General features: G+C 41.1%; 1 protein-coding gene across 2 annotated transcripts in view; it reads right to left on the bottom strand.

The window, feature by feature from the left end:
• g6pc3 (glucose-6-phosphatase catalytic subunit 3) overlaps positions 1 to 4,605 on the bottom strand; it is a 31,321-nt gene extending 26,716 nt beyond the window's left edge. The window contains exon 1 of one of the 2 annotated variants that reach the window (XM_059638638.1): positions 4,137 to 4,605. In XM_059638638.1, the coding sequence (XP_059494621.1) occupies positions 4,137 to 4,354 (218 nt within the window). In that variant the 5' untranslated portion in view covers positions 4,355 to 4,605. The remainder of the gene's footprint in view (positions 1 to 4,136) is intronic. The other variant, XM_048560858.2, reaches the window with a different exon arrangement.
• Between the last annotated feature and the right edge of the window lie 9,162 nt (positions 4,606 to 13,767).

Here is a 13,767-nt window from a genome sequence, read left to right as displayed (position 1 = left end):
GGGGGTAATTCAGAAGGCACAGCCAAAATTCATCCCAAAGAAGTAGAAACATACAAAGGGAGGATGAGGCAGCCATGGGTGACAAGGGAAGTCAGGGACACCACAAAAGCAAAAGAAAAAGCATGCAACCAAACCCACCACTCGGTGAACATGTCTACAACCTCATCCACAACCCAAGCAACAAATCTTCTCGAAAACTTTGAAAAAGTATACAATGTGGTGAAGATTAGTGGAAAACCAGAGAATCGGGAGGCTTTTAAAAACCAGCAGAGGGCTGGCACGTTATGAACCCGCACATCTGATAACCTGGCAAAAACGATCTACCTCAAATACCAGAAATTTACCATATTGTCGGGATTTTCACTACATCTGAGTAGTCAGTTGAGGGTGAGAGTGAGAATGCTGTCTGCTGGTAAGTTTCATTTAAGACAAAGTTGCGTTATGATGTAAGTGACTTATGCTGTAAATAAAGTACAATAATGATCTCTCCATGCCCTACATTATATTTCCATTACTTAGAGTGTGTTTTTATGTTGATTATGTGGACTTCTTGATCAACTGGAATATTTCAACAACTAACACGATCTTGTTCCCATATGTGCCAGTTAATAAAATATTTGCTGTAATATAAAAGAAGATTGCAAGAGTTTTTTTTCAAGATGTATAAAAGGTAAGAGAGAGGCAAGATTGGATATTGGATGACTAGAAAATTAGGCTGGAGAAGTAGTAATGGGAAACAAAGAAATGGAGGAGAAACTAGGAAGGTACTTTGCATCTGTCTTCACAGAGGAAGACACCAGCAACATAGTAGAACATCAAGAGAGTTGGGGCAGAGGTGAGTGATGTGGCCATTACCAAAAAGCAGCTATTGGGGAAGCTGAAAGGTCTGAGGGTGGATAAACCACCCAGACCAAATGGATTACACCCTAGAGTTCTGAAGGAGATAGCTGAGCATGTGGAGGCATTGGTGGTGATCTTGCAGAAATCACTGGAGTCAGGGAGGGTCCCAGAGGAGTGCAAAATAGCTAATGTAACACCCCTGTTAAAGAAGGGAGAGAGATAGAAGGCAGAAAACTATAGGCTGATTAGTCTGATCCTAGTCATTAGAAGGATTTTAGAATCCATTATCGAGGATGAGTTTGCAGAATACTTGCAAGTGCATGGTAAAATAGGGTTTTGTCAAGGGGAGGTGATGCCTGACAAATCTATTAGGATTTTTTGAGGAGGTAATGAGCAAGTTAGACAAAGAAAAGCTAGTGGGCATGATCTATTTCCAGAACGTCGTTGACAAGGTGCCGCACAAGAGACCACTAAATAAAATAAGAGCCCGTGATGTTACGGGCAAGATACTGGCGTGGAATGAGGGTTGGCTGACTGGTGGAATGCAGAGAGCAGGGATAAAGGGTTGTTTTTCAGGATGGCCAGCTGTAATTCGTGGAGCTCCGCAGGGGTCAGTGGTGGGACCACAACTATTCACGTTACGCATTAACGATCTGTAAGAAGGAATTGAGGACATTGTCGTTAAGTTTGCAGATGATGCAATGATAGGCGGAGTGTGAGGCAGCGGCGAGAAATATGGGGAGGGTGCAGAAGGACTTGGGCAGGCCACAAGAGCGGGCAAAGAAGTGGCAGATGGAATACAATGTGGGAAAGTGTAAGGTTATGCACTTTAGTGGGAAGAATAAAGGCAAATACTATTTTCTAAATGGGGAAGGCTTTGGAAATCTGAAGCACAAAGAGATTTGGGAATCCTAGTTCAGGATTAACGTGCTGGTTCGTTTGGCAGCTAGGAAGGCAATACAATGTTTGCATTCATTTCAACAGGGTTAGAATATTAGAGCAGAAATGTGCTGAGGAGGCTGTATTAGGCTCTAGACAGAGCACATTTGGAATATTGTTAGCTGTTTTGGGTCACATATCAAAAGGAAGGATGTTCTAGCATTGGAGGGTGTCCAGACAGGGTTTACAAGAATGATCCTGGGGCTGAAGGGCTTATCATATGAGGAACAATTAAGGACTCTGGATCTGTACTCAGAGTCATACAACACAGAAACAGACCCTTCAGTCCAGCTCATCCACCAACCAAGTTTCCCAAATGAAACTAGACCATTTGCCTGCTTTCAGCCATATTCGTCAAAACCTTTCCTATTCACGTACCTGTCCAAAAGTGTTTTAAGTGTTATAAGTGTACGTGCATCTACTACTTCCTTTCACAGTACATTAGGGTTGAACCAAAAATCCTTGGCAGGAGTGCAAAATTGGGGGGTGGTTGGTGCTGCATAATTTGGTGGTTGTAAAACGGGGGGCTGCAAATTGTAGAAACACAAAACTTGGCGAGTATGCGCATTTTGTGGGGAGTAGAATTGAGAGGGAGTGACACTACCACTGCACCACAAGTCAACTTTAATGACAGAACTGGTTGGGGTACTCAATGGCCTACACTTCTTGTTATTTGTTTCCAAAAACATGACAGTAGGATCTACACAATTGCAATAGTCAACAGGAATCTTTCACAAATACATTGTTGTGTCATGGTCCAGCATTGCTGAGACTAACCAATAGCCCGCACCCTGCTGTGCTGGTTGAGATCAACCAAAGCTGCACATCCCAGTAATCAAACTTCACAGTATCCTTGTCCCATACTGTTTCATTCTTGACTGTATTGATGTTAGCCTTATGAGAATATACAGAACTCTAAATAAGACATAAAATAAAATAATTGTCCAATGGGAAGCATTTTTAAGTAAGGCAGCAGAGTGGCACAGCAAGAGGATGTTAGGCTCATAACTCCTAAGTCAATGGATTGAAACCATCCTCCACTATATGGAGGTGGGTTAACTCAGTTGGTCGGACAGTTGGTTTGCAATACAAATGGATGTCAATAGCTGAGATTACCATGAAGAATTCTCCTTCTCAAACCCTTCTGTTGCCTAAGGTGTAGTGACCCTCTAGTTTAACCATCACCAGTCATCTCTCTCTCTAATGAGAGAGCAGCCCTATGAATCGGTAAGACTATGGCAATTTTACCTCTTCTTAAGAACCATTAATTATCTAGATGAATGGTGAACTGTAACCAAAGTGTGCAACCCTCCCACTGCTACTCCAAAAGTTTATTTTCCAGCAATGTAGCATTCCATAAATAAGAATGGGGAGGCAGTGATACTATAACAATCTGGAACTATAGAGTTACCAACCTTGGAAACTCCAGGAACTGGAGATTAAACTTCAGGACAAAGCTAAGGAGCATTATTAACAAATCTTACAATGCTTTTGTTTATTAGATGTAAGATGCCACTGATGAACAAGAAAGGACTCTCTAACTGTTTAAAACCAGCTGATCAGGAAATGAAAGGCCTTTTCACTTTCCAGTTTTCATGGGAGGAAAGAGCATGGTGTGTGTGGGCGTTTTCGGCAGTGGGGGCAGGGTCAGAGCAAGGACATCGATGAAGGGAGATGGAAATGATGAAACCTCTAGGAAGGAAACCCACCAGAACTGGTCACTCTACAGTAGGTAAACACACAAAAATATGACCACAAGCAAAACATTAGGTTTAGCTTTAAATTTAGCAATCAGGAGACTACTGGAATCATTACTAGTTGATCTACCCAACTTCTTCATTTCCTACTCAGCCCTGCAGCTGGCGGTCTCTATCTTTCTTTAAAAGAAAGTGCATCCCACTTACATTCTCCTGTAGATACATTTGTCATCATGAAATGTGACTTCATATATTTCTAAATGAAGGGACTGTCATGGGCGGTGATGTGGCAGCCATTTTACGATGCTCCATAAACAGACATGAGAGGACGATGAAGTATCTAGCAGTTGGTTGAGGAAGGATCTCCTCAGATCCCAGAGCTGGTGAGTGAGCTGCAAGTCTGAGAGCATCTTTAACACCCACTAAAGCAACGGAGCAAAGACTGAACGTCTCGCCACTTCCAAACCAGTCCCGCGTTCACGTACATCGGTGTTAATGAGGCCAGTACGTTGCACCGGCAAATATTTACTTTTCATCTACAAAATCACTTGTGATGATGGTGGAATGGGGAGAAATTAGAGGCAGAAATGCACTAGTTTGGGCAGAGAGTGAAAGATGCCAAAGAGAACAAACCAGGTTCAGACAAGGAGAAGAACTTACCATTTGAAAGTGAGATTTAACCATTCCGTAAGTACGGTAATCCACAAAACCGATATCCCGATCTTTCTGCTGAGGAAGTAGGTGACGGGGAAATAAATAAAGAAGGAAGCTTTGGGGTCGCCGATCCAACTCATCCACAACAAACTCTTCTCAAAGCCTCCGAGTGTTTGCTGCAAACTCTCAGCGACCCGGATACCGTGCATGTGGATCGACTCCATCGCTTTTAGTGAAATCCAGTAGAACTCAGGCGGACACACCACAGGTTTCTCTCACCTCCCTGACCTACACTGCAGCCATCGCCCACTCAATGGCTCAAACACCCTGGCTCAGTGCTAGATTTTTTTGGGGTTGTCCGACAGCAAACCAATGAGGACAAACCTCGTTCTCCATACGGCGCTTTCCAGTCAAAAGCAGAAACCCGGACCACTTGAAAATTCAGTGCTTTGACGCTGAGGTCGCTGTTGTGGCTGATGATCACACAGTATTAAGATCGTACAGCACTGTACCAAGCTGACGTTTCGGGCCTAGACCCTTCTGATGCTGCTAGGTCTGCTGTGTTCATCCAACTCTACACCTTGTTATGTCAGATTCTCCAGCATCTGCGGTTCCTACTACCTCGGTTCTATATCCTTATCCTTACAAGATAGTTCAGAATTCGACACAAAGTGAAAACTGTTGCAGAATGGTTCATCTGAGAAACAATATGCAACATTTCAGTTCTGCTAATTAGTGGATTTGGCTGTTTCTCCAACAGTTTCTGTTTCAGATTTCGACCATCCGCACTAGTTTGCTTTCGTGACAATTGGACTCTCTATTTGGAAAACTCCAGTATCATTTTGCAGGTGTAATTTTCAAACAATTCTCTGTTCCAGAAATAAGAATGGCAAAACTGTGATACAAAAGAGAACGTAGATTCGGTGGACATCAAAATGTATAGTATAATTATGTTTCAGTTTCTTGATTGGCAATTTTCAGGTGGTGAGTAGGAAAGTGGAGATAAATTACTTGGACTTGGTTCAATTATGAATCACACAAGGTCAGAATGAAACAATAGGGAAGGAAAGTTAGGTTTCATGGTGAGTGTAAATAAGATTGATATTGCAAAGTGCAAGAACTGAAAAGGAAATTATGGTGATACCAAAAGACAGAAAGATAAAGAAGTAAGAATGTATATACACAACATTCATCTGGTCAATGGGGAGAGGGCAGTCTTGGGTTTGGTATGATTCTGAGAATTTGAGGAAATGATTTATAAATTTATGAAAAGAGCCAAGAATGTTTTATAGAAAGATGGGGTTCGGGAATAACCTAAAAGCAATTCAGGGTCTCAGAGCAATACAATATAGTTGTAGAAATTTTGGGTGTACTGAACGTGGTTTCAGGAAGCACTCGGGTAGATTGAGAGCTATGAGGTCTTGGGATATGTAATATTCGGAAAAAAAGGGCATATATTTATTAAGTTAGCCTGGTATCTGTCAGAAAGTCTGAGGTTATTGCAGAAATGGCAGCACATAAATAGGAGAAGCAGGTGGGAGGTTCTGGCCTTTGTCAGCACTTGCAAAAGAATTTGGAAATGGTACTGGGTGAGGAAACACTGGAATGGGGAGGAATTAGGACATTTTGGAACCATCAGAGCACTGTGTCTGAGGTAGTGAATTACTGAGCTGCAAATGGACAAGGTATGAGAATAGTAAGAAGGGGTTCTAAAATCCAAGAATGGTAATTTAAAGGGCAGCAGTCGTGACTCATGATCTGCAAGTTGTTGCTGTACTGTAAGACTGAATTTGATTCTGGAAGTATTGGGTAAAGAGTGTGCTTGTTCTGGCTCTGACAGCAGGTTCATAGAATGTGGAATGAATGTGGTTAATAGAATTATATGCTCTTTCACTGTTCTTCCTGCTAAAGTAGATGAGTTCATATTTTCCTATTTATACTCCATCTTCCAGTTTTGTTTTGCCTACTCACTTAACAATCCAAATCCTTTTGTAAACTCCTGATGTCCTTCTCATAGTTTACTTTCCTTTCTATCTTTGAGTCATTGCATAATTTAAAGCATAATGTTAATCCCTTCGACTAAGTCATGTGTATGGATTGATCTTTTTGGCACACCACTGGTTACACAGTGCCAAGCTGAAAATTACCCATTTACTCCTGTTCTCTGTTGGCCAACCAACCATCTATCCATGATTATATGTTTCCCCCTCGACTGTGAGCTCTTATTTTGCATCATAATTTTTGAAGAGACACCTGATCAAATGCTTTTTGGAAATCTGAGTGCACCACATCTGCAAGTTCCTATTTAGCCATGTTACTTATAGAATCATAGAATCTCTACAATCTCTGAAGCAGTTGCCCATCAACTCCTCACTGACCCTCCAAAGAGAATCTGAACCAGCTCCAGCTCCTTACCTTATCCCTATAACCCTGTATTTACCATGGCTCATCCACCTAGTCTGTGCATCCCTCAACACTATAGACAATTTAGCATGGCCTAACTTGCACATCATTGGACGGTGGGACAGAACCGGAGCACTTGGTGGAATCCCACACAGGGGAGAACATGTAACTCCACGCAGTCACCAAAGGCTGGAATTGAAGCTGGGTCCCTGGCGCTGTGAGGGTGTGCAGCAGTGCTAACCCCTGAACCACCATGCCATGCTCTGTTACTTGCTCAAAGTACATGCATGACATATCTGTACTCTGTGTGGTATGTAATGATTTGATACTCAGCCATGCATCCACACAGCTTGGAGCAAACAGTGTCTGTACGCTTTCCTGGATGAGATAGAAATATGTGTGACTCCTCAGCACCCCGCCTCTTGCACAGAGGTTAAGAGACAGGTATTGACTGAAATGGCTAAAGCACTAAACCCCATCCACAAAGGAACTGTGCTAAAAAAAATCACTCAAGCAGAACAGTGAAGGTAAGACATGAAGCATACACTGTTTTCTTTCCTCACCACTGTGGTCAACAAGCTGACATGATGCAAATAGTTGATCAGTGAACTTGCTTGGAAAAAAAAATAAAAATGTCATTAAATAGTTTCATAAATTGTTCCACATACGCAAACAATTGTGAACTCACCTTACCCTGTTTTTGTCTTGCATATATAGCTGGAAGGCCTCTCTGTGAGGATAATACAGTGGAGTTACAAATCTGTTGGAGTTGAGAAGAGTCCAAAACAGTTGAATATCTGAGCACATGCTATCTCTTAACCCTTAAAGTTAGGGTGGAGTCCACTCTTCCCATGCAGACCTTCTCCTTGATCTGTCTCAACACTAGTAAAGACAACCACTCAAAACTATCTGATTTTTATTTCTGCCACTAAGCCAAGACTTCAAAAAGCAGTCACATTGGAGGGTGCTGAAGAAAAGATGAAGGAGAGGAGAAGACGTGGGCATGACTGCTGGAGGAATAGAAGCCTGGCTTTCCTGGGCTGCTTAACATGCCTAACATGTCATCAAACCATAAGGTACAGGTACAGAACTGGGCCATTCAGCACATTGAGTCTGCTCCACTGTTCGATCTTGGCTGATATATTTCTCAACCGTATTCTCCTGCCTTCTTTCTGTAACCCATGGTCCCCTTACAAATCAAGATCCTCCTCAACACAATAGACAAAAAGCATCCCTCAACACAATAGACAATTTAGCAATGGCCTAACCTGCACATGATTGGACGGTGGGACAGAACCGGAGCACTTTGTGGAATCCCATGCAGGGGAGAACATGTAACTCCACGCAGTCACCAAAGGCTGGAATTGAAGCTGTCTGTCTGAAATGCAGTCAATGACTTGCCCTCCACAGCCTTCTGCGGCAATGAGTTCCACAGATTCAACACCCTCTGGGTGAAGGAATTCCTCCTCATCTCAGTTCTAAAGGGTCGTCCCTTCACTCTGAGACTGTGCCCTTGGGTCCTAGTCTCATCTACGAATGGAACTTCTTCTCCACGTCTAACTCCATCCAGGCCTCCATAAGTTTTAATGAGACCCCCTCTCATCCTTCTAAACTCCATTGAGTACAAACCCAGAGTTCTCAACCAGTCCTCAAATGACAAGCCCTTCATCCCTGAGATCATTCTTTTGAATCTTCTCTGGACCTCTTCCAAGTCTAGCATATCCTTCTTTGGAAATAGAGCCCAAAACTGCTCACAATATTCCAAATAGGGTCTGACCAGAGCTTCATACAGCAACAGCAGTACATCTCAACTCTTGTAGAATTTTCAAAATGAATACTAATATTTCCATGTGAAATTCTGCTTCACAACGATAGGAAGAACCAACATCAAATGATCAAAAAGTGCCGTCACCATGAATGCTTGGCTGCCACAAGCCAGTTATTCCTTGATAACCTTTCTGACACTTTCTACTTGAAACCAAAAGGCCAGAATGATCATGAGGCCCCATTTTCACGGTCTATAGATTACCATATAGTGGTCTGCTTCGCAAGATGAGATCATATGGAATCCTGGGAGAGTTAGCCATTTGGATACAAAATTGACTTGAAGATGGGAGACAGACGGTGGTGGTAGAGGGTTGTTTTTTGAGACTGGGGCATGTGACCAGTGGCGTGCCGCAAGGATTGGTGCTGGGTCCACTGCTTTTTGTCATTTATATAAATGATTTTGATGTTAAAATAGGAGGTATAGAACATAGAACAATACAGCGCAGAACAGGCCCTTCGGCCCTCGATGTTGCACCAACATCTTTCCTATAGCAAGCAGACCAAAATCGATTGCAGTATTCCAAAAGCAACCTAACCAACGTCCTATATGGCTGCTAAGTGACCTCCCAACTCCTATACTCAATGCACTGACCAATAAAGGCAAGCACACCAAATGTCTCCTTTGTATCCTTTCTACCGGTGGCTGTACGTTGATGGAACTACAAAACTGCACTCCAGGGTCTCTTTATGAAACAACACTCCCCACAACCTTAAGTGTATATGTACTGCCCTGATTTGCCTTTCCAAAATGTAGCACCTCACATTTATCTAACTTCAACTCCATCTGCCACTCCTCAGTTTATTGGTCCTTGTCAATGTCCCATTGTATTCTGAGGTGACCTTCTTGGCTGTCTACTACACCTTCAATCATTGGGAAACTTACTAACCACACCTTCTATTTTCATATCCAAATCATTGCATCACTTCAACTCCCCCTCCTACTCCCTGGACGACATGTCCATCCTGGGCCTCTTCCAGTGTCACAACGGCACCACCCAGAAACTGGAGGAGCAGCACCACATATTCTGCCTTGGGAGCTGCCAACCCAATAGTCTCAATATGGACTTTACCACCTTCAAAATCTCCCCACCCCCCCACCCTCCGGCCTCATCCCAAGCCTAGCTCATCCCCGCTTCCATGACCTGTCCGTCTTCTCTCCCAACTATCCACTCCTCCCACCTCACTGACCAACTCCCACCACTGCTTGGAATTATTATTCTTTTCATACTTCATCAGCTCAAAGCTATTTCCAAAATCTATGTTCCAATTGTTGGAAAAGTGAGATAAAGAGAAGTAAAAGAAGTTACATTCTTACCACTCGTGAAATCTCTGAATATTATTCTGTTGAAAGGCCGCCAAGGAACGATGCAATTCTTTTGTCACAAACACTGTGAGGGAGACATCTTTTTCAGTTCCACTAACTCCACCTCAAGGAAGATAAACCCACATAACATATCGAGTGACTTAAAACATACTCTATTATTGCCCAAGGTGTAAAGCTGGATGAACACAGCAGGCCAAGCAGCATCTGAGGAGCAGGAAAGCTGATGTTTCAGGCCTAGACCCTTCTTCAGAAAATTGGTGCTGGAGAATCTGAGATAACAAGGTGTAGAGCTGGATGATGCTGCTTGGCTTGCTGTGTTCATCCAGCTTTACACCTTCTTATCTCAGATTCTCCAGCATCTGCAGTTCCTACTATCTCTATTGTTGCCTTTCACTTTATTGAACTAATATGAGCCAGTAGTTTTGTTTAGACTCGCGTAATCTTAGTTGTTGGCCTGTACAAAATCCTGAATTAATTTTGATCAACTGCTGGGAGGAGAGATGAATTTTATAGAAATTTTTGTTTTCTACCAATTTGCACAGGGCATTGTGGGCGATTGAAGGACAGTGTTATTATCCTCCAGGTCTGCAGACAGCAACATTGCCTACTTGCCAATTTGCATATACATACAATATTCATTATGTAGCAATAAAACATAATAAACTAATACTGTGTACTAAAAACAACCCTCAAATATCACTGGAAGTTTAAATATTTATCATAGAGTTTGAAGGATTGAATTCAATGATACAAAGCAAAAACCAGTGAAGATGGGATAGTTAGTAAGTTTTCAGATGACATCAAAATTGGTGGTGTAGTGGACAGTGAAGAAGGTTATCTCAGATTAGAGCAGGCCATGATCAGATGGGTTGAGGGACACAGGAATGACATGTGGAATTTAGTTTAGATAACTGTGAGGTATTGCATTTTGATAAGGCAAATCAAGGCAGGACTAATATACTTAATGGTAGGGCCCTGGGGAATGTTGCTGAACAAAGAGACCTTGGAGTGCAGGTTTACAGTTCCTTGAAAGTGGAGTCACAGATAGACAGGATAGTGAAGAAGTTATTTGGTACACATTTTTAAAAATTAATTCACAGGATTTGGGCATAGTTAGCTAGGTCAGCATTTATTGCCCACCGCTAATTGCCCAAGGGCAGTTACGAGACAATCATGTTCCTGCTGGTGTTCTGGAGTCACATGTAGACCAGACCAGGTAAGGATGGCAATTTCCTTCCCTAAAGGACATTAGTGAACCAAATGGGTTTTTACTGAAAATTGACAGAGATTTCATGGTCACTCCTAATTCCAGTTGTTGCTGATTTTCTTCTTGAAAACAAGTGGTCAAATTTCCAAATAAGAATTTTTGGACGTACTTATTTATCCAGCAATTATGGAGGAACAGATTGGGAAGAGTAGTCTGAATGACGAGTTCATAAATTTCTTTTAGGAAGTTTGTTTAGACCAATATGTTTGAGAATCAACCAGAGAGTAGTCTATACTTGATCTGGTAACGCACAATGAGATGGGTTAGGCTAAGAGTCATAGTAAAAATGCTCTTAGTAGAAGTGATCACAAAAGACTGAATTTCAGTTATTTTATGGGAAAAAAGATTATATCAAATACCACTGTTTTAAAAATAAATAACAGCAACTATGAGGACATGATATAACTAAGGAAAATGATTTGGGATAGTAGGTTATTGGACAGGTCAGTAGGGATACAGCAGGACTCATTTAAGAAGATATTCCATAATACTCAAAAGAAAGCAGGAAGATGCATCATCTTTAGCTAAATAAGCAAGTTAAAAATAGTATCAAACAGGAAGACAAAACATAATATTGTAAAGTGACAGACTAGAAGATACATAACATATAATAAAAAGCAAAGATTGATGAAAAGCTTAACAATGAAAGAGAAAATAGAGTATGAGAGAAAACCAGCTAGAAATATAAAAACAGGTAGTAAGAATGTCCATAGGCATTTTGGAAAGGGCAAAAGTAAGTAACGTAAGTTTTGGTCCCCTAGAATGTGAATCTGGGGAATGGGTAATAGAAATTATAGAAATGGCAATGAATTAAAGAGACATATTTTGTCAAACAAATAACATCACAGAAATAATTACAAATCAGAATGTGAGACAAAGTGAGGAACTCAAACTAAATTACAATGACCAAAGAAAAGGCACAAAGCATATTATTAGAACTAAAATCTTACAAATGCTCTAGCCCCAATGGACTTTATCCTAGGATGTTAAAAGAAGCAGCTCCTGAGACAGTAGATGCCTTGATTTTAATTTTCCAAAATTCTCTAGGTTCTGGAAAGGTCTGGAAAGATTCTGGAAAATAATAAACATGACTCTTCAAGAAAAAATGGGAGTTAGAAAGTAAGACACTACTGGACAGTTAGCTTGATATCTGTCATACAGAAGCTAGGATCTATAATTTAGGAGATTACAGCAGGAGATTTGGGACAACACAATCTGGCAGAATCAATGTAATTTTCTGAAGTGTAAACCATGTTTGACTAATTTATTAGAGTTCTTTGAGGAAATAACAATGTGAATTTAAAGGGGAATTGATGGTTGTAGTACAGTCAGATTTCTTTAACTTATTTGACAAAATGCTACATCAAAGGATACAATGCAAAATAAAAGTTCATGGTGTAGAGATAATGTATTTGCTTGGATAGAGGATTAGTTGACTTATAGGAAGCAGGGGGTGGGCACAAGTGAATCATTTTCAGGTTGGTACAATGGGAAGATTGATGTGCCATAGGGATCAATGTCAGGTTCTCAGTTATTTATTTTTTCTATCAATTTCTTTGATGATGGGACAGATTATATGATTGCTAAATTTGCTGATAACACAATGGTATGTTGGAAAGTAACTTGTAAGGACATAGTTTGTAAAGTGATTGTTTAAATGAGTGAGCAAAAATTTGGCACATGGAGCATAATATGGGAAAATTTAAACTTGTCCACTTTGGCAAGAAGAATAGATAAGCAGCATATTATTTAAATGGATAGAGATTGCAGAACTCTAATGTAAACAGGATCTGTGTGTCCTGGTTAGCTACCATGGGAAAGTGGCATTAAGGTGCATTATCAGCCATTTAAAGTACCTAAAAGAAATGGTGAAGCAGGCTTGACACACTGAATGGCGCACTCTTGTTCCTATGTTCCTAATCACAGAATGTTAGTGTGCTGATACAGCAAGTGATTAGAAAGCAAAATGGAATATTGTCATTTATTAAACATAGGTTTTTTTACAGGACTTTTGAGCATTAGTGAGGCAACATTTGGAACTGGGAGACAGTGTTCATAGAACATGTTTTGTCACTGCTACATCCTATGCATTTGATGCTATCCTTGATTCTGTGGATAATGCCAGAGTTGTTCAATAAATGTATCATGATTGGTATTCATATGCTGTTCATCCAAGATGTGCAGTGAAGAGTCAAAGTCGATCTGAACATCTAGGATGTAGTCATGAATTCTGTTCTTACAGGTTTACAGGTTCTAAGGAAAACCCTCCCAGTCATATTCATGCATTTTGTCAATTACAATAAGCACTCTAGGGAATCCAGTTATTGTGGAAAAACCTGGTGCCCTCAGTTGCAGACAGCCCGGTCCCAGGGAGAGGATATCAAGTGTAGATCCTTATTGCCCCATGAATAACCCTGCAACGGTCTTTCAGAGATTCCTGGAAAGAGCTTGATCCCTGTGATCTTTGAGGTTAATGGTTATTTCCACAGTTAGGACTCTGCTTAATACATAGACTGGAACTCTAAGTCATCTTTGAGTGATTCAGACAATGAACAATTTGATTCCGTCATTTCAGTTAGTTCCTTATACACTTCCCGCAATGTCAGTCAAAGCCAATTCACTGTCTAGGCTGTATACTTACTTATAGGATGCCGACATTGCTTGTGTTGCTTCATTTGTAAGGCCACTTGTCTCTGGTTCTTTAATGACTTTTCCATATGCTCCTCCATCATAGCATGGTGGAACCAGGCTCATGAGAATAAACACAAGCATCGACCAGTTGAGCCAAATGTAAGTCTTATAATATAAACTGAGGT

This window comes from Stegostoma tigrinum, chromosome 31 (assembly GCF_030684315.1).
Source record: "Stegostoma tigrinum isolate sSteTig4 chromosome 31, sSteTig4.hap1, whole genome shotgun sequence".
NCBI lineage: Eukaryota > Metazoa > Chordata > Chondrichthyes > Orectolobiformes > Stegostomatidae > Stegostoma > Stegostoma tigrinum.
Note: the sequence above shows the minus strand (reverse complement) of the source record. Positions and strands in the feature narration are given on the sequence as shown.